The sequence below is a fragment of the Rhododendron vialii genome, chromosome 6a (genome assembly GCF_030253575.1).
Source record: "Rhododendron vialii isolate Sample 1 chromosome 6a, ASM3025357v1".
Taxonomy (NCBI): Eukaryota; Viridiplantae; Streptophyta; class Magnoliopsida; order Ericales; family Ericaceae; genus Rhododendron; species Rhododendron vialii.
This window is the reverse complement of record NC_080562.1, coordinates 39,058,852-39,079,922: the sequence shown is the minus strand read 5'-3', so window position 1 is coordinate 39,079,922 and position 21,071 is coordinate 39,058,852. Positions and strand designations below refer to the sequence as shown.

At 37.1% G+C, this 21,071-nt stretch overlaps 1 protein-coding gene across 1 annotated transcript; it reads right to left on the bottom strand.

Moving 5' to 3' along the window:
• Positions 1 to 12,232: 12,232 nt before the first annotated feature.
• On the bottom strand, positions 12,233 to 13,879 carry LOC131329250 (NAC domain-containing protein JA2L-like). Its single transcript, XM_058362348.1, has 3 exons — positions 13,598 to 13,879; positions 13,218 to 13,486; positions 12,233 to 12,881 (listed from the first exon to the last, which is right to left on the bottom strand). The coding sequence occupies exons 1-3, from the start codon at positions 13,776 to 13,778 to the stop codon at positions 12,330 to 12,332; spliced, it is 1,002 nt and encodes a 333-aa protein (XP_058218331.1). The 5' UTR covers positions 13,779 to 13,879; the 3' UTR covers positions 12,233 to 12,329.
• Positions 13,880 to 21,071: the final 7,192 nt, after the last annotated feature.

The window sequence follows — 21,071 nt, the reverse complement described above, 5'->3', positions numbered from 1 at the left end:
TATAATGTTTTATGTAATTTTGAAAACATTGTCTTATAGAACTAATTGAGATCTATCAAACAAAAATCATATTGGAATTCAACAAGGGACTATTAAATCTGGACGGATGGAGTAATATCTAGATTGGATTCCCATCCCCATCTCCCATACTTGATGTAACACTTGTCAAGTTCCTTAACAAAATATTATTTTACCGATAAAAAAAAAAACCCCATATGGTCCTAGATATATAGTAATAGAACAAAAGAATTATTCAGAAATTGAAATTTGAAATGAGTGGATCAGATTCAGCTGTTACTAGGCAAAATGTGCCTAAAATATATCTAGCCAATCTATTGGAGAATTCGATTATCCATTGTGAATTCTAGACAGAGATTTCGAGAAATGTAGTTTTGCTACAGATCAACAGAAGATACCTAACTATGGCACCAATATGAAAGTCGTGGGGCATATCGTACACTAGCATCAGTATCTACATGTACATGAGCTTGCAATCGCGCGGAGTCAATAAAAAAATATATGTAGTTTTGATATCCATTTATTCAACTGGGTATGAGAATTGGGCTAGCTAGCGTATATCTAAAATAATTGTACATCCAAGAACTACTGTTCGGTTAATTTGAGCGTTACTCGGACATATAATTTTACAGAATACGAGATATAAGTACCACGGGAGGTGTGAAATCGTTTGTCTGGTCATTATTAATAACACGCCCAAAGGTTTGGCCAAATTCGTGCATGCCTACTAGTGCTAGGCCTTCAAGTTTTCAAACCTAAACAACAAGGCACATCTCTCTCTCTCTCTCTCTCTCTCTCTCTCTTCTGAAGACATGGCATCGTGAGAAAAAAAGCAGTGAACTTGATTACATAACTAATTGAATCCTTTTCTGTTGCTAGATGTTGTGTATATGTTGAAACATGAGCTATTTTCAAAATGACACCACATGTGTGTTTGTGTGTCCCCATATATACAAGTCCTATAAACAAACTAAAAGGCCAAAGTATTTATCCCGTTCCACATTCCAAAATAAGTATTTAAAAATAAGAATCTATTTTAAGTTTACAAAAATAATTTTTCTCTTTTTTTTTGCAAGGTTTGATAAATCTCATCAACATCTATAAAACTAGATCCATATTGCATTTTTTTTTTTTTTAGTGCCTATAATTTTTAAGTTTGAAAGTTGTAAATAAATACTTATTTTTTAAGGAGTAAACCGGAACGGCTTAAGGTCCCCCATTGCATGCAGATCTCTAGCTAGCTAGGCTTCCTATAATAACATACGATCTCCTTTGATCTTTCTGATTCTGCGGGTCCCACAACCGATCGATTGATCAATTCCTAAATAAATTCTTATTAAAGCGTCCCCGGCCCTTAAAAAAAGTAAGCAAAAAATAATTGTTCACAACAGGCTATGTGCATAAAGTGTGTTATGTTTGATCAACCTTTCAACTGCATCCATATGGCCTGATTATTCGTTAGTATTATTTAGAACATCCCTTAGATCTTGGAGAATAGGATTTTTATTGCACTCTATCAAGTACTTCAAATTTTCTTGTTATATATAATGCAATTTGTTTTTGTTAATTCGTCCAATAAGATCTTTAAATAATTACAAGTCACTTTTTCCTGGTCTGAAGCATACTTTTCAAATACCAAATTAAAAAAGAGAAAAACTGCTCGTATAATGATTCAGTATTTGAAAAATATGCCGCAAAATCGTAGAAAAATCTACATATATTTTTGACATGCATTCGAATTGAACTTCTGCTGATCGAAGATGCTCGATCTTAAGAATTTCGCAAAACCGTGGGTGGATATATTCACATTGCATGTACCATGCATGCATGTGGGTTGCTTTATCTATGAGCTGTCAAAAAGGATCAAGTAAAATAGATCATGATGAAAATACATATGCATGGTGCTAGCTAGTAAATTAGTCTTTGATGGTAGACCTAACTTGTGCTTTATCCTCTCAAATAAGGAAAAGAGAGAAAATATGCATGTGCATGTGTAATGTACTTGTTGAATGATCGTCTCGTGACTTTCTATGCTCTAGAGATGCAACTTCATTTATGTGGAAAAGCTGGCCATAATTTCTTGTTTCTTTCTTTGTGGAAAAGTTGTTTGTCGACGTCGTTTTAATCTGATTTAATTTGTTATTTTTTTGTGAAATATCCAAGGTTCTTTTTTAAGAACTTTAATCTAAGTTTGCCTTTCGCCAAAGTACTTGTCAATCGTGCTATACATTTGGGGCCCGGTTAGTAATGATTTTTTTTTTTAAAAAAATCGGCAAAAGAAAGTATTGTAGATATAACTTGGTAATGAATACATCAAGGGGATGGAGGATAACATCGATCACAGCTAGTAATGCACTTTTCCCTTTCTCTCGATCAGTTTCTCTTTTATCAACGAGGTGCCATTTTAGGTTCCGTTAATTGTGACAGTGATAGTCCGTTGATGAAGCATGACAAGGGTGGTTGTGGTCCGATGGCGAATCAGATAGATTGGATTGGCTTATATCATCATTCATCTGTGTGTGGATGTGATTGTTGAGGATATCCAACGCCTCAAGTGTGTGTTTGGTTAGTGTGAGTTTCTCTTTTGTGCGTATGAGTGCCAATGTGGTGGCTCATTCTGTTACTATGAGAGGTACTAGTAATCAATGTCTGTATCAGAGAAGGCTACTCTCTTTTTAGTCCTTTGATTAAAAACAAATACTATGTTTAGATGATTATCTTTTATGTCTTTGTTTTCTATGATCAATGAAGCTATTACCATTTTGATAATAATAATAATAGAAAAGGTTGGCACCCATATCATAGAAATCATGTACTAAACAAAGAATCCCATACAGAAAAGAAAAAAAAAATACTTCCAATAGAGTATTGCATTAGAAGAGTGAAAATTTTGTCCTTCCTATTCATTACTAATTTTTTGAGTTAGACATTCAAAATAGCATGATATCAGAGTTAGATTTTCAAAAGCTTTAATTGGAAACGACGCTCTTGAGTGATTGTCTCGTTATTTGTATCTTAAGGACACCTTGTTGTTGTAACGCCCCAAGCAAACCGCTGGCCCAGTACCCTGATTTTGATCCACAGGCCACACTATATGGCCCAAAAGCTTAAGCACAAGGTACTAATGATAGCCCACAAGGTTTGTTATATGCCCAAGATCATCCATATAAACTTCCGATGTAGGACGGTGTGTTACAATCTCCCCAACTTTATAGCCTCGCGCCCTCACGAGGGGTTGAACACTATAATCACCATTATAAATCAAACCAACAACCAAATCAAACCAAACTCCAAGGGCCCACACAGTCGTGTACATGGATGGCTCTGATACCACCTGTAACGCCCCAAGCAAACCGCTGGCCCAGTACCCTGATTTTGATCCACAGGCCACACCACATGGCCCAAAAGCTTAAGCACAAGATACTAGTAGTAGCCCACAAGGTTTGTTATATGCCCAATATCATCCATGTAGACTTCCGATGTGGGACGGTGTGTTACAGCTGTGTTGTTTGTTGTGATCCATATGTTATAAATCTATTGTTTGTCTTTCCATGTGTGGTTAGAGAGTTCCACATGCACGGGGTGTTAGAGCTTGTCCCACATTAATTAATTGTAATTTTCAAAACTTGTATATGAGCATATGCAATATATCCACTCTTTATATACAAGATGTTGTTTGTGCCACAATTAAGATTTCTATTTTTTACCCGTCGATTAGGTGACACGTGGCAAGGGTAAATATGAGCGAATGTGAGGATAGAATGGACTTGACTTAATGATTCAAAATAGAGGTGAATCGATGGTAAAACTATAAACAGTCTTGTCCATCGATTGACCTACACGTGGCATATCCTGGTGGCACTTTGGACCGTCGATCGAGTGACAGGTGTCACATGAGCGTGGATCTCATGATTCCACGATTGAAGTGGATGGAAACCACAATCAACGAGACAATTTTCTCAACGTGGGCATGATCGGCAGTTGAAGGACGTTCATAATCAGAATCCGAGAAGTTTTCAACTGCCACTTTGGGGGGAAAGTTTTGAATTCAAATGTAATGGGAGGAGGCCTATTTAAGTACAAGTCAGTAGCAGTTTCAGGGACACACAAACAACGCCAATCAGGCCTTTATCTTTTCTTTTCTAGGAGTAGAATTAACTTGTAATTGTTCACTCAATCATCTCGATTGATTGTTCTTCTACTTTGAGGGTTAATAAAGTCCATTTTGTTAATCTTCTTTCATACTCCACCCACTTCATTGTTTGTTTCCAAAGAAGTCCTGAAATACGGCAAGGAACCAAACTCCACTTTTCACATCCACATACCAGCAAGCTTTACGATACAGTTTCCCGTCGATTCTCCGTCGATTGGAAAGAAAACAAGAATTTTTTATAACAGATGTCCATGACAGATTACGCGTACTTCAACTAATTTTGGAGCTTTGAAGTTCACTGCATCTCCACTCATTGTCAAGTGATTTTGAGTTGGATATGCTTTATCAAATTTCAACCTTATATGGTGTTTTGTTTTAAGGGTTTTTCCTTTTGTTTTGTCTTTCACCAACTAGGCCAATTTATTAATGTTAATGTTTTTTTATAACCGGAAATTCAAGTCAATTTATGCACACCTAATACGTGTTGTTCCATTAAACTTTTTTTAAAAGTTATAGTTTTGTTCTTATTTAAATTTTTTTCGCGTTTGTTCGTAGAACATGTACGTAACTCGTGCTCTCCTCTTTGTTTCCTTGGAGTCTTGAAGCCAAACAAGTTCATAAGATATAAGTCCCATGAATATATAGTGCCATAAACAGAGGCATCGTAACCTCTCTCTCTCTCTCTCTCTCTCTCTCTCTCTCTCTCTCTCTCTCTCTCTCTCTCTCTCTCTTCCAACAGATTTAGGCAGAGTCACAATTGCATGACCCTCCCAACATGTGGAGGAATTTGATGGACCGTTTTACATTGTTTTCAATTCTTGCACACGTACGTAACCATTGGTTCGGTACAATATTGCAATTACACCTAATTAATTAATTAACCCTTGATATTGAAGGCCACCCTAAAATTTTACACACACATGCAGAAAGCCTAACCCTTAAATCAGTACCCGTATCTCCGAGTTAATACCGGTTTCGTCACCGCGGTTTTGAGATGATAAAATATCTGATGCAGATGCCGAGGCCGAGGACGAGGAGTGTCTTAGGCATTTTTTAAACATAGAAATGCAAAACCGTAACTACGCAATTGTGGAATTATGCGACGGGTCCACTTGGGCTCGGATAACTATTTTTGCTACCCATCATTCCTCGTGTCATTGACATATTGCGTACATTGTTACGTAATATGTGATTTTACTTCGCATGAACAACAAAAAAACAAAAAAAAACTCACTCATAACACAAGATATTAATGTGGTTCCGCTTGTTCGGCAATACGCTAACCCGATGTCTTACCATATACTAAATATGAGATTACGGTAACATATCCACAAGACGTCTCACAAACGTTACTTTTCTTTTCACATGGGCGTTAAAAACCTTTGGTAATCAGTCGCGGTGATACGGATTTGTGTCCCCATCCATGGTTTGCTTGCACTACTGTTCAAGCTTGATAGATAGGGTTTCTGAGTGGAGAAGAAGCATCAACAGTACTACTTCACCAACATGGTACGTTTTTTGATCATTGTAAGTGTTTTCGGATCAATTTACGCGCACCTCAATTAGTCGTAGGAGACCTCGATCCCCAGCATCTACTTGCGGGACTAGTCTCAATTAAAACCATAGCAAAGCTTGCCGTCTACAGTATTTGTTTAAGCAGAAGTATCTCCATGAGAACGCCTTGTATAACATCATGCCAGCCAATGCTCACGTAACCTAGAACCCTTTAACTCGAATTACTGAATTTCGTTTTTCTCAATAGAAAAGGAAACGTAGCCTCAATTATTAGTCCGATTGGTTGGTGGGTTGACTCACCACACATTGAAGTTGACCCGGATTCTATTATTGGGGTCAGGCTGTAAAAAATAGATTTTTTCAAAATTTCTTAGTCCTAATATGGATGGTCTGCTTTTGATTGAACTAAAAAGAGATTAGTTAAGGTGCGCGTAAGCTGGCCGAAATAAGCGGATAGCAAAAGAAGAGGAGAAGTAACTAATGACTATAGGATGGGGGTGACATAGTCTTAATGCCTTATAGCAAGAACCTCAAAAAACCCCAAGCAAGGTAGTGTTCCTGGCCAACTTTTGCTTTTCCTTTTAGGGAAATTGAAGTTCCTTTCGCTAACTGATGCTCTTAATGTTGTTCTAGTGATCACCTTGTGCCACATTTAATCTCTTTCCACATTTTAGTATGAAGACAAAAACTTGTCCTTGTCTTGATGGATCCAAGTGGTTGAAAGCATCACCACACAATAAACATTTGGGTCCTTAATTTGGGCGCACATGAATATGAGTAGTGATTTTAACATTTCCTTTTATTTTTAATATCCACGCTCTCCCTCAACGCGTTTTTTGTTTTCTTTATATTGATTCCTCTCAGGAGTTGAGGCAAAAAACAGCTTGATCAACCGTTCTATACGCCACGCACCAACTCATAGAGGAACTAGAGAAGTAGAAAAGAAGAATCATAAAGTTTAGTAAGGAGAAAAAGGTTCGAGGCTCCAAAAGCTCTTGCTGGGCTCAGAGCCGGCCCTGAGCTAAAGCAAGTGTTGCGATCGCTTTAGACCTCCAAAAAATTATGAATTGTAAGGGTCTCTCCTACTTTTTCATTCCTTACTATAGTCCAACAAAAGAAATCCTATTTTTCATTTTCACTTTGAGCCTCCGAAAATTCAGGACCGGCTGTGCCTAGGCTAAACCTACTATTTTAGTGTTTAGAACATGCAATACGATCTAAGTTTCGACCCCGACACAAATACGATGGAGTGCCTTGCAGATGATTATATAGTGCAGGGGTAATGCTCTTTCGAAGATAGTACTGTGTACGAAGGATGATGCCCTTTTTAAGAAAGATAGAGGAGAAAATAGATGGGCAGTCCATGGTGAGAGTCCAGGCCCTCAGAGCTCTGAGCTTGGTCTCTAGAAGTTACTTTGGGCCGGGCCCAAAACTACGAGCTCTCGGTCCAATAAAAGCCGTCCGCGTGATTGGGCTTTACAAATAGTCTTATGGACCTATATTGGGCTTGAATATTTTGTCATCAGGCAACAAACACTGAGTTGTAATGCCAGTTTTGGGCCAGTGTTGGGCTTGAATGTAGAAATGATGTTCAAAAATAATGAAGAAACAGGACCTTATATTCCGATTCGGATTTGCTTTTGTCCAAGCCCATATGCATGGCGCGCATAAACTGATCCGAACTCGTGAATCATAAAAAAATAAATAAATAAATAAATAAAACCATATGCATGATTTATGGGTGGATCTCTCTTCTGTTAACTAAAGAAACCAACCACAGGTAAATACGAACCAAAAGTCAAGTTTAAAATTTGATTTTCAGCAACGCCTGTTTTTTTCCCCCCTCTCATTATATAATCTTGTTCCTCTTCAACCATTTTAAGCGAAGACTTTTGAAGAACCGAAAAGGGTAACTGAATGGGAAAACGAAGCCATTTAGTCTATGTACGTACTCAGAGAGATCAAGCGGAAAATATTCAAATGTGGAGTTTTCTTTCAACTTTCATGTACTATCAAAATTCCAACTCCAACAAAAATTGGATGGGAATTTGGGACTTTTTGCATCTCTATGCCACCAACTTTTTTTTAAAAGATGAAGATTTACAATATGTGGTGGGGATCGCCAGCATTGTGCCAGTGAAGTTTTGAATTTTGTTGTCTGAACGGCACTTAAAATAATCTTTATTTATCTTAAAATAGTCAACGGGCGTAATAGTGATCGGAAACACTACAGTCACCGACCGGGAGGGTCGGTGACCGGCCACCGACCCCGTGTGGGGTCCACTCCGGGCCCCGCACGAATGATCCGAGCTGCTCAATAATTTTTTTAAAAAAAACTGAGTGGGCAATGAGGGAAATAAGCTCAATCCGATGTGTGTACGTGCTCGATCCGAGCCGTTCAAAAATAAAAGTTTGGAACGAGCACGTACACACATCGGATTGAGCTTATTTTCCACGAGGCCCACTCGGTTTTTTTTTTTAAATTATTGAGCGGCTCGGATCGTTTGTGCGGGCCCGGAGTGGACCCCACACGCGGTCGGTGACTGTGGCACTGCTGAATAGTGATTGTAGCAATGGTTCTAGAACCACAAATACTCGCTCACAAGGGGTGCGGGACCCACACCAATATGAATGAGCTTGTGAGTTTGTTGTGTACGTAAGTATTTGTGATTATAGATTAATTTGTGATTGTGATCCCCTTTGATCCACTAATTTATCTTGTTAGTTGAGTTTTTGGGCTTGGTTGTCATTTGGATTCTCACGCAATTGATGTACTATCCCGCAGATTGTACTTTGTAATTCATGTGAATTGTATATGATGTAATGATCGCTCCCACGATTGACGAATAAAAAACTATAAAAACATTAAAACGTGTTTATTGCAGTACAACCCAACTAACATGTAACTAACCGACTTTGAATAGTAGACATTGGACCCGATCATATACCTCTGTAGTATGGGCAAGAAAACCAACCCATAAAAAATAATAATAATAGTTCTTCCGTCCGGATTTAATTATCCCTAGTTCTATTCTAATTGGCTAAAAAACGGATTATATTTTTGAATCTGTAATGAATTTCATATCGAATATGAATTTTGTTTGATAGATCTCGATTAGTTCTATAATACAATATTTTTGAAATCACATAAAATATTATAAATTGAAAGATATAATCAATTGAAAAATGCCACGAATTCTAAAAAAAATTATTAAATTTAAAACTAAAGATAAGTATACTACCTTTTTACACTACATAGTAATAGATGAATAAAACCAACCTAAAAATAAATAAATAAATAAATACCGGCGCCGCAAGGATCTACCACAACAGATGCCGCCCCGAGGAAATGCCGGCTGCTGGACCTTACTAATGTATTTCACGTGCAAAAATTAAAAGTCAGAAGAACAAAGCTGGCCGGTCAATGCAAATCTTTGAAGACGGAATATGTATACTAGTATTTGCTTGAGCTATTAGCCATAGCAGCCTTTTTAGGGGGTGCATTTGGACAAAAAAGAAAATTAGGATTTATTTTTTTATTTTGCAAAAGCCGTCTCTGAGTGAAAAAAAAAAAACAAAACAAAAATGTTTTTATTTCTTTAAAGAAAGACAACACGTGTTTGGGTAATGTTTGTTTTCTTTTGGCTGTTGGGAAAAAAGCCCAAAACTTGACGGGTATGTCGTTTAGAGAAGCTATTCGCATGTAGCTTAAACATTTTAAACATTTGGTCTTTTGACTTGGTTAAAAAAAGCAGGAATGCTCCATACACTACACACTTTCACTACACCACCCACTACATTTTTTATGGGACTCATTTTGGCAAATAGGATAGGATCAAAAAGAAGAGTCCGTAAAAAAGTTCGCCTAAAGGCAAATAGGATCAAAGAAGAATTTGGCAGTGTCTGGCTATTTTAGGGTCCAATTCCAAACGAGTCAAGAGGAGAGCGGATCTTTAAGGTATTCAAGCTTGGCCAATCTAAAATTTATTTAGCTCAAGCTCTGCTCAAGTTAAGACCAATATTCGATCTCGATCCTAATTAGAATTCAAGAACTCGAGCTCCGTTTGAGTAAAAATCAAGCCTCTGTATACAAGTCAAACCCACATATACGAGCCAAACTTATCTAAATGAGACGAGTTACAGTCAATCGAACTTGACTCGTTGACGACCAAATGAGTCAAAATATTTATTAAAACTCGGCTCATTTTCTAAATAATCAAATTGATTTGAGCCAAGACTTGAACTGCTTGGAAAACAGCTTGGTTCGTTTGGAACCCTGCTACCAACCAAGAGCATTGTATTTAATACTCCCTCCGTCCCTTTTTAAATGTCCTGCTTCGTAACTTCAACTTATTAAAAAGACATCATCATTATACCTTTCACATCAACTTTTTCCTTCACTTTTTCTACTTACCCATCATCATTACACTTCTACTCACTCACTTTTCAAAAAGAAATCTACTTTTAGGGACAAAATAGACAATGCACCAACTTTTACCCACTAACTTTACAAAATGGACACTTATTAAGGAACAGTCCAAAATAAAATACTGGACTCTAAAAAAGGGGACGGAGGGAGTACTATTTATCAAAGGACCATGCACTAGTACTGGAAAACAATTTGTACCTACCTGCATATATATCATATTGGATGGAAGATATGTTGAATCACGAGAAATAAATCATACCGTCAACCACTTTATTTTGTTTTTTATGGTGAAAAATGTGAATTAATAAATAGAAAAATCCAAAACACCATTCAAGAAGGAATGGTTAAGTTTAATTATACCGAAAACACTACAGTCACCGACCGGGAGGGTCGGTGACCGGCCACCGACCCTGTGTGGGGTCCACTCCGGGTCCCGCACAAATGATCCGAGCCACTCAATAATTTTATAAAAAAAACCGAGTGGGCTGCGTGTGAAATAAGCTCAATTCGAGCTATTCCAAAATCAGATGATCCGATCCGTTCAAAAATGAAAGTTTGGAACGAGCACGTACACATTTCGGATTGAGCTTATTTCTCACATAGCCCACTCGGTTTTTTTTTAAAAATTATTGAGCGGCTTGGATCATTCGTGCGGGGCCCGGAGTGGACCCCACACAGGGTCTGTAGCCGGTCACCGACCCTCCCGGTCGGTGACTGTAGCACTGCTGTAATTATAAGGCTAATTCGTAGTTAATAAATCCACAAATATACGGTCAATGATATGGAGCCCTGAATCCTCTCAGGAAAGGATTATCCGAAGTCTTCGAATATCGAAGAAAGTATAAGGAAGAAAATAGAAGTAACGATTTGGTGAATTTTTTTTTTTTGAAAAGTTGTTAGTTATTTCTGATAACGAATAAGTTGGTAAACAATGTCAAGTTTTTTCCACTAGTGTGAACGAGATAGTAGAATGCTAACTTTTTTTTGTTAGTGTGAACAAGAAAGTTGACAATTTTTCAACTTTTTTGATAAAATGCTAAAACTTGTTGATCAGTGTGAACGACTTGCAAAAAATGCCTTCCATTTTTTCCGTTTTTTCATAGTGAAATCAAATAAATTAACGTATCAGGCCTTTCTTTTCAATCTTTAATTTTTGTAGTGTAGTAGTTACCACGAACGTACGCGGGGGGAAAAACAATCACTACAACAGAGAATGTTCAAAGTCTAGGGGTTTGCTCAGACTTTTCACTCTTTTTACGTTTCAATTTCAAGCCGACATATTGCATTCCATCACCACGTTGCAAAAACAATTTGCAACATCTGTACAACATGTCACATGTTTCATTTATTTACATATCAACGTGCAACTGAAATTCGGCCGCCAACTAACCACTTAAAAAACATTTCACCAAGGCTTTGGTTTTTTTTTTTTTTTTTGGTAATGCCGGATGTCCCGAGTCAATTTGCGCACTTCGGATTAATTCTTAGAACTCCTCTCACTCTCACGATTGTGCAAGTGTAGAGGTGAGGTAGCCCCAAGATTTACTACCAAGGAGAATCGAAAGTAAAATCTTAAAAAAGAATAAACCTCTAAAATTCAAGCCAAGATCACTTGTTCAACCTTGGAGTTAACATTTTTGTTGTTGTTTCTCTTCTCATTTTCCTCAAAGGGGCATTATATGTAAATTGCCACCACTATTTTGAAAGATAACAAGGCTCTAAATATGAATGGAAAGTTAAATGAATGGATTAAATATGAAAATAAGGCTCTAAATATGAATGAAAAGTTAAATGAATAAATTAAACAACATTTATAGTTTATCCAATCGAAACATGTATTTATCCAATCTAACAAATCGACTAATCGAAAAACACTGAATGACTATGAAAGTTTTGATTCTTGTTGCTTCAATAAAGTACAGATTTACTAATTAAAGGGGGTCTAACACATATTAATCTATATAAACCTGAGCTGAAATACATTCTACTTAATCATGACATTAAACTGCAATCTCTGTGTACACCGAATGTGTACACCACTTAGCCAGAACAAAACGGGTCAAATTTGCCCTTCTCTGGCGCTCCAAACCTGCCTACCCACCTCCAACTTTCCACTCTTTTCTTTTTGGCAAATCTGAAGTCAAAATGGTAGGCCCAAAGAATTCCATCTATTTACACAAACTCCCCACAATTTCTTCTTTTCTTGCATTTTCTTCACTGCCGAAACCCAAATCCTCCTTGCTGGGTCGGGTACCGAATACCGAACGGGTCAACAGAGTTACCGAAACCCTGAGCGAACCCGTTCGAGTTCTGCTGAAACAATCCCGAGTTCTCGACTCGCTGGTTCCTGACCCCACTCTGAACCTCCTCATCTACAGAATTACCGAACTTCCCAGTCGGCTGGGCGCCAAGGGTATACATGTCATTGTACCTCATGTTGTTGTTGTTGTTGTTGTTGATACTCTGACCGGCGGGAACTAGCTCCGGCAACGAGGCGACTCCGGCGAAGCTGGCCCAGTCGAAATTGCCTGAATTCAGCCTCTGAATGTTGACTTTCTCGTCGATTTGTAAGGTTTTCAGCGAGCTCATGCGAGGCAGGGCGAAAGAACGGTCGTGGATTTCGGGAAACGACTCTAACATGTCTTCGAATTGGGACGAAGACGAGGACGAGGAGCCGTGGCTGAATTCTTTGGTTGGGATTCCAGATATGGGTTTTTGGCCGCTTGAATTCTTTTTGTAGATTCGACATAGTACCCAATCGTCCAACTGAAGACAAAAAAACACAATTATCTCATTAGCAACATATAAATCATTCGCAAAAATAAGCCTATATTATCGAAAACACAATTGGATATGATAAATCAAAAAGTCTACTTGCATCAAACGACTCTGACACAAAAATTGTGCTCTAGAGTTGTGTTCGTACTTGTAACATTGCTAATCATTTTAAATAGAACATTATTATCCATACTCAACTACAGATATTCAAATACAGAATCGTTCGACACACGTGAACGATATCGAACGGGCGCACGTATGCATTGTAAAGTAACAGAATTGAAGGAAAATTATTGGGTATGATTGAGCTAGAAATTTACATACCCTTGAGCTTCCAGCTTTCCTTGGAGATTCAGAGAGCCTATATTCGTGCATTATCCAATTGGTCTTTGTTCCTTTAGGGGCTTTACCGACATAGAAAACCAGAGCTTTCTTGATCCCAACCCTTCGACCCTCCGTCGTTATGATTTTGTCCGTTCCGGTGGCCTTCCAATACCCGGACCCGGCAACCCGGTTCGGGCGCGACCCATTTGGGTATTTCCTATCTCTTGGACTGAAGAAATACCATTCTTTTTCTCCAAATATGGCCTTACCTACATAACCAAACAACCAAAACCCAAATTAAGAACAATTGAATATTTGAGATACTGTCAAATACATAAAATTTCGGAACAGTTTAAGGATAGCCAAGAAATACTACTTACTGGGTAAAACCCATGGGTCGAATTTGTAGAGATCAATATCTCCAATGATCTGTAAAGAGAAATGGTGCCCTGCAACCTTCCTGCAGAGGTATTGAACAAGAAGCTCTTCATCAGTCGGGTAAAACCGGAAACCCGGTGGCAAGCTGAGTTGGGAAAGCGGGTCGGATTCCTGTACTCCCATTTTCAAGATTATTTCTAGAAAGAGAGAGATTTGAAAAGAGCTCGAGTTTTTGTAAAACTATTTGATTTCTTCTTCTTCTTCTCCTTTTTTTTTTTTTTTTAGGAACAGAGGGACGGCGGTTATTTATATAGGCAGCACGAGAGAGATAAGTACGGCAGTTCTTGTCTTTACTGTTTTGGGGTGGGACAGGAGTGAGTTTATCACCGCTAAGGGAGTGACACGTAGAACGGGGTTCAGAGTTTTTTTATCGCCGCTGAGGGACTGACACGTAGAATCGGGGTTCAGAGTCATCGAGCGGCCGACCTTATCCGATAGTTTTGGGGTGGTAAAGCCAGCTAAGCAACCCTCCCCTAGTTCATGAATCCTCACGAGAAACAGAGAACGCGGTCAGACACGTGCAATTTTTCAGGTTAAAGTAGAGAATAGTATGAGTAAATCTTACATGTGGGTGACCTCATGGTAAAATATCCAGATTATTTCTATTTTTGTTTTTCCATTGTTTCGATTTTTAATGTGTTTTTGGAATGTCATGTCGGTAACGTAGATTTTTAATCGTTTTCCCACTGTTTCGATTTTTAATGTTTTTCAATTTTCGTTTTTCCATTGTTTCGATTTTTAATGTCTCAACCAATAACTTTGATTGAGGGTGCAACGAACCCTTTCACAATCCAATAAGTATTTGTAACTTAAATCGATCAGACAACTATTGGTACGACTTCAATTGAAAAGTTAGGTTTTGGTGGAGTGTTACCGTGATGGAGATTGGGTGCTTGATTATAATGGCACAACGATTAGCAGGTCAAGTCCACAAATAGAAATTTTATTTAGCTTGGCATGTTAAGTGCAAAGATTAAATGAGATCCCCGCCGCCCTCCCCAGGCAAACCGAGCTATGATTGGAAATTCAAAAATCCTCCTTGGTCGAATAGGTGCAAAACTTAAACATACTCCTTTCGTCTCAATTTGTTTGTCCATTTTTTGCATTCTAACTTTTTTAGGGGATATAATAATTACTCTTGAAAAATTTGACTTTTCCAAAAATACCCCTCACTTTTTAACATTAGATTAGATGAGAGTGCACATTTTATCATACGCAATACTTCTAAAAGAGAAGGGATATTAATAGAACTTACATAAGTCAATTTCAAATTACACAAACAATTTGGGATATTATAAAATCAAAAAGGGGTACAAACAAAATGGGTTGGAGAAGTATCTACTGAAAAAGCCAGTCAGAGTACTGCAAGAGATGAGACAGTTGCTTTCACTAACAGATACTCCAACTTTTAATCCCGATGATTATAAGAATTCCACTCAATTGACAGTAATGAGGCAACCATTTGGCGAGACTAAGAGCGAAAGCAAGCATAGAAACTCTTAGTCACTACTGAAATCCCCTCATCCGGAAGACCAAAAAAGGAAAATAACACTTCCAATATATATATATATATATATATATATATATATATATATATATAATTTTTTAATAATTTCGAGAATGATTGGCGATGGGAATAAAGGTATTTTGAGTTAATTCCACCTATATTTTGAGTTAATTCCACCTCATAGCGTATCCTTTGCCTGTTTGTGGACAAAAGTAGAAATATTTTACGCGTGGGGGTGGGAACCGTGGGGTTAAAAAGTAAAACTACTCTAAAAACAAAACAAAGCACAGAACGTCGGCGGAAAAAGGCTTTCAACTTTGTTTGTGGAGTGTCGGACACGTGCTAACACGTGGAGTGTTTGCAGTAGAGGCGTTTAGAAGCAAGTTAGGCCGAATATATATTTTTCCAAAAGAAACCGTACGTAGACACGTTTGCCGGTAACGCCTTCATCCCGAGTGGAATTTTGTTCATTCTTTTTAAAAGACGACAAACATTACTTTGTTTCTTATTGGTTGAAATAACGTAAGTCCGGCTGCTGCAATATTTTTTTTGGTAAGTATGACATCACTTTGTGGTGAGATCCACGTTATTTCAACCAATAGGAAGAAAAGTAATGTTTACCCTCTTAAATAGATGGTGAACAAAACTGAACTCTTTCATCTCCCAAATATCTTCTTCTTGTTTTTTTCTTTTTTTTATCTTATTTAAATTATTTTACTAGTATTGCGTATGACTTAAATGTCTGAACACAAACGCTCTCAAACAATCTGAAGCTACAATTAGTGTCATGTCAACAAAATGCACCCCGATGATCCAAGAAAGGGATAATAAACTTGCTATACCATTTCGGTGTAGCTATTTGACTCTTCAGATTATGGTGCTTTGATCATCACCATGTATAATGATCGTTGGTGAAATAATTTATTTCTTTGTTATAGGAGGTCCGTTAGAGTCGAAATGGTAATTTAAAATCTAAAAGTTGAAGAGTCTTTTGGAGTGCACTTACGGCAAATGGCTCACCAAAAATAAACTGGTATAAAGCAGGTATATATCATGAGTCACATGTGCGCGAGTCTATGAATGTTTGGATACAACCTTAACTTAATAAATATCTCACTTTGCATTTTAGATATTTTCTTTAGGTCCCATTTTCCATTCAAAATTACCTTCAAACGAAAATGCTAATTCGCCCTTTATTTCAAACAAAGGATTAGTCATAACTTTTATCATGAGAAGGCTACTTAGTCAAAAATCATATCATAATCTATGCTTCAAATTATACTTGAAATAATTCAACAACTTCATTATATATATATATATATATATATATATATATATATATATATCATTTAAACATGTTTTATACATGTATAATCTATTGTTATCGTAGTCTATACTTTCTAAGAGTAATTCAGAATATTTAATCCATGAAACATAAGTTCACAAAAACACACCAAAAATATGTATATCAGTATTTGAATTTGGGTCCAAAATTCAAAGTCGGCTTAGAGGGAAAGTCGAGGAAATCGTTGCTTCCGGCCCCCAATTTTTTGATCCGAAGTGGACTCCCAAATATACAGTTTATAGTTTTAAATAATAAGGAGTTCCCATTGCGACTTCAAGTAATATCTTTTTGGTGGTGCGGCAGCTTAGGTTCTTTGGATGTTTGAGGAGCTAGATTCGAATCTCTACCCATTAGCTCTTCCTCAAGTTTTTGCAACCTTTTGTGCAAAGATACGTATGCGGAGATAGACGGCCTCATATTAAGAGTTTCGCTTCCGGGCCCAAATGGTCAGAATTTATAGATGTGCGTCCATATCAATATTGCTGTTTCCAAGTGTTTTCTTTCACTCTTCAATCTCTATGGGAAGGTATATCCCAGTTTTGTTCTGCTCCTACGTGGTTAGGTCAAGATACGAAAGGTCTCCGTAAAGACTCCTGGATTGTTCTTTCGATTGGGGATACTTTTGGAATTTTGTTAACGTGTAGGCCTGCCAGGTTAGAGAGAGGAAAGTGTTATTAAAGATAAAATAATGGGAATAAAGTGGCACGCACAGTCAAATTAGGATTGGGTTATTTTTGAATTGTTTGGTGGGTCAAATGGGCACGTCGAATTGGGTAGTATAATAATATAAGAACCTTTCGAATGATTGTGAGGATGAGCTTTAATTTGACGAGTACGTACCCAAGCACATATATAGTCAAATAATTTTAACAGATAAACACAAGGAATGGAATGGAATGGAAGTTAGTTTTCTCCATGGTCAAAATTAAACATTAATTTTATTAGTTACATATGCTCATCAATAAATTTTTTTCCCCGATACTCAGGTGTATAAGTTAGCTTACGCACAACTCGATTAATCATGAAAATTCAATTTCATTGTCGACGGCCCAATTAAAATAAGAGCAAATTAAGCTCTGTGTGACTGATCCCAAGTAGATTTTGATAATATTTACTCATGAATGTCACCGCGCAATAAAAAGATTTTGGGAGAAAAAAATAGCAGTGTTAAGCCTACCGTTCTGTTTCACCACTCAACATCTCACAGTTGATCTTGGCAATCAATGGTTAGGATTGGGAAGAGTGTATTTAAAATTAGAACCGTCCTTAACATGGTGATTGAGAACGGTAGGGAGAGCGGTGGGCGTAGACTGGGAGAAAAATATGGGGGTCAAGCAAAAACCAGCTGGGGGTAGGTGCCTGAATTCTTAATGTTGTGCCAGGTGCATGCTTTTATTGTGATGTTTACCTGAACGTCACTTTAATCCATAAGATTCGAGGGTAGTGTGTGCGTCATTACTGACCACTTTTGAGAAGTTATTTAAAATGTTCTCAAAACTTACTTACCAAAAATATACTTAACCACAATTAAAAAAAATAAATTCTATCACCAAATGCAAAAGTTACTCATAATGCAGGCTGTCTAGATGAGGTTGGAATATTTGTTTTGTTCAACAAAAATAATGAAGGTGGGGACGACCTTCGACCGACTGAGCTACCTCCTTTGAATGTGTCATATTTAAGAACTGTGCGCGCACCAGATTCTGAAAGAGGTTCGTCATTTATAAGTTCCTTAGGAACCTACAAAAGCGAGCAGAACAAAATGGCTCTCACAAAACAATATTTGATTCAAAGGACTATTTACGATGCAAGCGGAATTAAAATTATGCAACCTCATGAGATGAACCAGATACTTAAGTCAAGTTACTTTGTCAACACGTGTACCAATATACATGTATATGCTGATTAATTTGTTTGGAGGCACTTTAAGTACTTAAATTTTCGCTTTCCAAGATAAGTCATTTTTTCACAATAAAAAATAAATACTTAATTCCTTTAGCGAAATAGACATCATTAGTAAGTGGCCCTAGCTCTATGGATAAGATCGCTACTTCTGTTCAAACAGATGTGCACACAATACACGCAATTGGAATATCTAAAGTCTACCGTACCATATCCTTAAGCTTATATTATGGCTTTTGTGGTTTTCCAACATTATACTACTGTTGAACAGAGCACTAATCACATGCTTTATTCCAAAGTTGCTTTTATAAAAAATTGGAGGGGGGCATGCATGCAACGGCCGGTCCCCACAAAATGGAGACATCCTGAACTATCTCTATTGCAAACTTTTTTCGGCTTTTTTTTTTTTTTTATCCATCAATGATACAACAAATTAAGGTCCTAGGATTTGACAATGTGATTTGAGATATGATGGGTTTTCACGAGTTTATAATTCTCTTTTACCCAAATTCTTTCGTACCACTATTTTGGTTACGTTTCTTCGTCTTTTGATCAAATCAAATGAGAATCTTTTATGTTTTGTTTGGAAGAGTTTTTAAATTTTTTTTTATGAGAGTAGTGAGGATAATAAGTGAAGAGAGGTAGAGAGAAATGATTAGAAGTAGGAGAAATCTTTTGAAAAATGCTTTTCAAAAAGTAAAACAAATAAGGCATAGTTGTTTCGAATTTGACGAGATTAAATAATGAAATGTACGGGTACGTGGGCACATAAAAATTTAGGTATTTTTTCAGACGTAGTCATTGGGTTTGCCCAAAATAAGCACAAGAAGTTTAATGGTACATTTAAGAAAATATATATCAACCGAATTGCTCCATGATGGATAGTACTGTATTTTTTTTGTTTGACAGTTCACGTTAGGCCAAAATCCACTGGCCCATGCCATTGCCAAAATAGGCTATCCCTGTCAATACAATGTCTGCATTCTTAGGTATCCAGCAAAATATCATTCGATCCGTAAAACCGAGAACTTTACTAGGAATTCATTTTTTCAAGAAAAATCCATACTTTTTTTGATGTATTAAAAAGTAACTAGTGGCAAAATGTTTGAATTCTTTTCAACAAACATGCATTATCTAAGTTCTCATTGTGTGGATCCAACAATCTTTTTGAGACGGAGGTACGTACTATGAAAAACAAAGCCTTTTTTAGTAAACTCATTTTATGTTTTCATCTTTTCTCTTTATCTTATCTTATCTTCTCGATCATATGTCTCTGCACAAATTTAGAATCTGCTTTAATTAGTACCAGTTGTCTATTCACCCAAAGTATTGAGTTGTGATTGATGAAATGGGAAGCCACTGGGAATTAATGCTCCTTTGAAAACAGAGTTTGGAGCAAAGACATATACATTCAAGAATAATTGGATGAGGAATTTTGGTGCATGGAAACTTCGTACATGTTTCATGCTTCAACATATGCATGGTTTAGCGAATCGATTGCAACTTAATTAATTTGGTGGAAAAAAGTTGAACGGATTCGGAATATTCCCAAGTAACTGTGACATTTCACATCAATTTTGAAAAATTGAAGTTAGTCTAGTAATTGAAGAGCTAATTACGGGGAGGATTACCGGTAGCGTGAATTTAAGCATTTAGGGTCGGTTGTTAGAGCATCCGCAATGAGAATAATCAAAATCGATAATCAAAATGTGCCACGTCAGCATTTGATTATCCATTTAGTTCATAATCAAACTTAACAAACTTGATCTCCACATTGGTTATTTTTGTATCCCTATAAAAAAAAACCACCCACAATACGCAATGCACCTATGTCCAATTGCAAACGAGTTCCAATCACGCACCCGACCACACCAAATTATTCGTCTCGATGAGACGATTTTAATGTGAGGTGTTTTTTAATCAAAACTAAAAGGTTGCTAAAGTTAGCAATATTTGCTCAAAAAAGTGCTCACATTGTAATAACCAAACTTAGCAACCTCTTAGCAACTCATCAAATTTTGACCTTTGAATAACCAAATTTAACAACTTTTTCCAATAACCAAAACTCAATAACCAAACCCAATAACCAAATTCAAAACTAAAAAATTAAAAAACACCTCACATTAAAATCGTCTCATCGAGACGAATAATTTGGTGTGGTCGGGTGCGTGATTGGAACTCGTTTGCAGTTGGACATAGGTGCATTGCATATTGTGGAGGGTTTTTTTTTATAGGGATACAAAAATAACCAATGTGAAGATCAAGTTTGTTAGGTTTGATTATGAACTAAATGGATAATCAAATGCTGACGTGGCACATTTTGATTATCGATTTTGATTATTCCCATTGCGGATGCTCTTACTAGCTCCTTCGTTTGATTTCTTGGGCTCGGGGCTACTTTGGACGTAACAAATGGTATTAGATCCAACCTTCGTCAATGTAACAAGTTCCATGGCAGTGTGTTTTGGAAAGGAGTAATAAATCACGCACGAATGATATATAACAAGTTAACCAGCTTGTTTCTCCGAAAAAAGGTTATAACCAACATGATTTTTTTTTTTTATGGTTTCTCAATTCAATTAATCCATCTTGTTGAACGGTTCCGACCTCTCCTCACACCGCATCCTGTTGTGCCCAATCACTTGGTATCAGATCCAACTTC

What these genes read in the sequence shown, in the direction of transcription:
- LOC131329250 (XM_058362348.1), bottom strand. Translation starts at nt 13,778, where the DNA reads ATGGGAGTACAGGAATCCGACCCGCTTTCCCAACTCAGCTTGCCACCG. An exon ending in CGACCCATGGGTTTTACCCA is followed by an intron (nt 13,487 to 13,597) that starts GTAAGTAGTATT and finishes TTGGTTATGTAG; the next exon opens with GTAAGGCCATATTTGGAGAA. An exon ending in GGAAAGCTGGAAGCTCAAGG is followed by an intron (nt 12,882 to 13,217) that starts GTATGTAAATTT and finishes TTTTGTCTTCAG; the next exon opens with TTGGACGATTGGGTACTATG.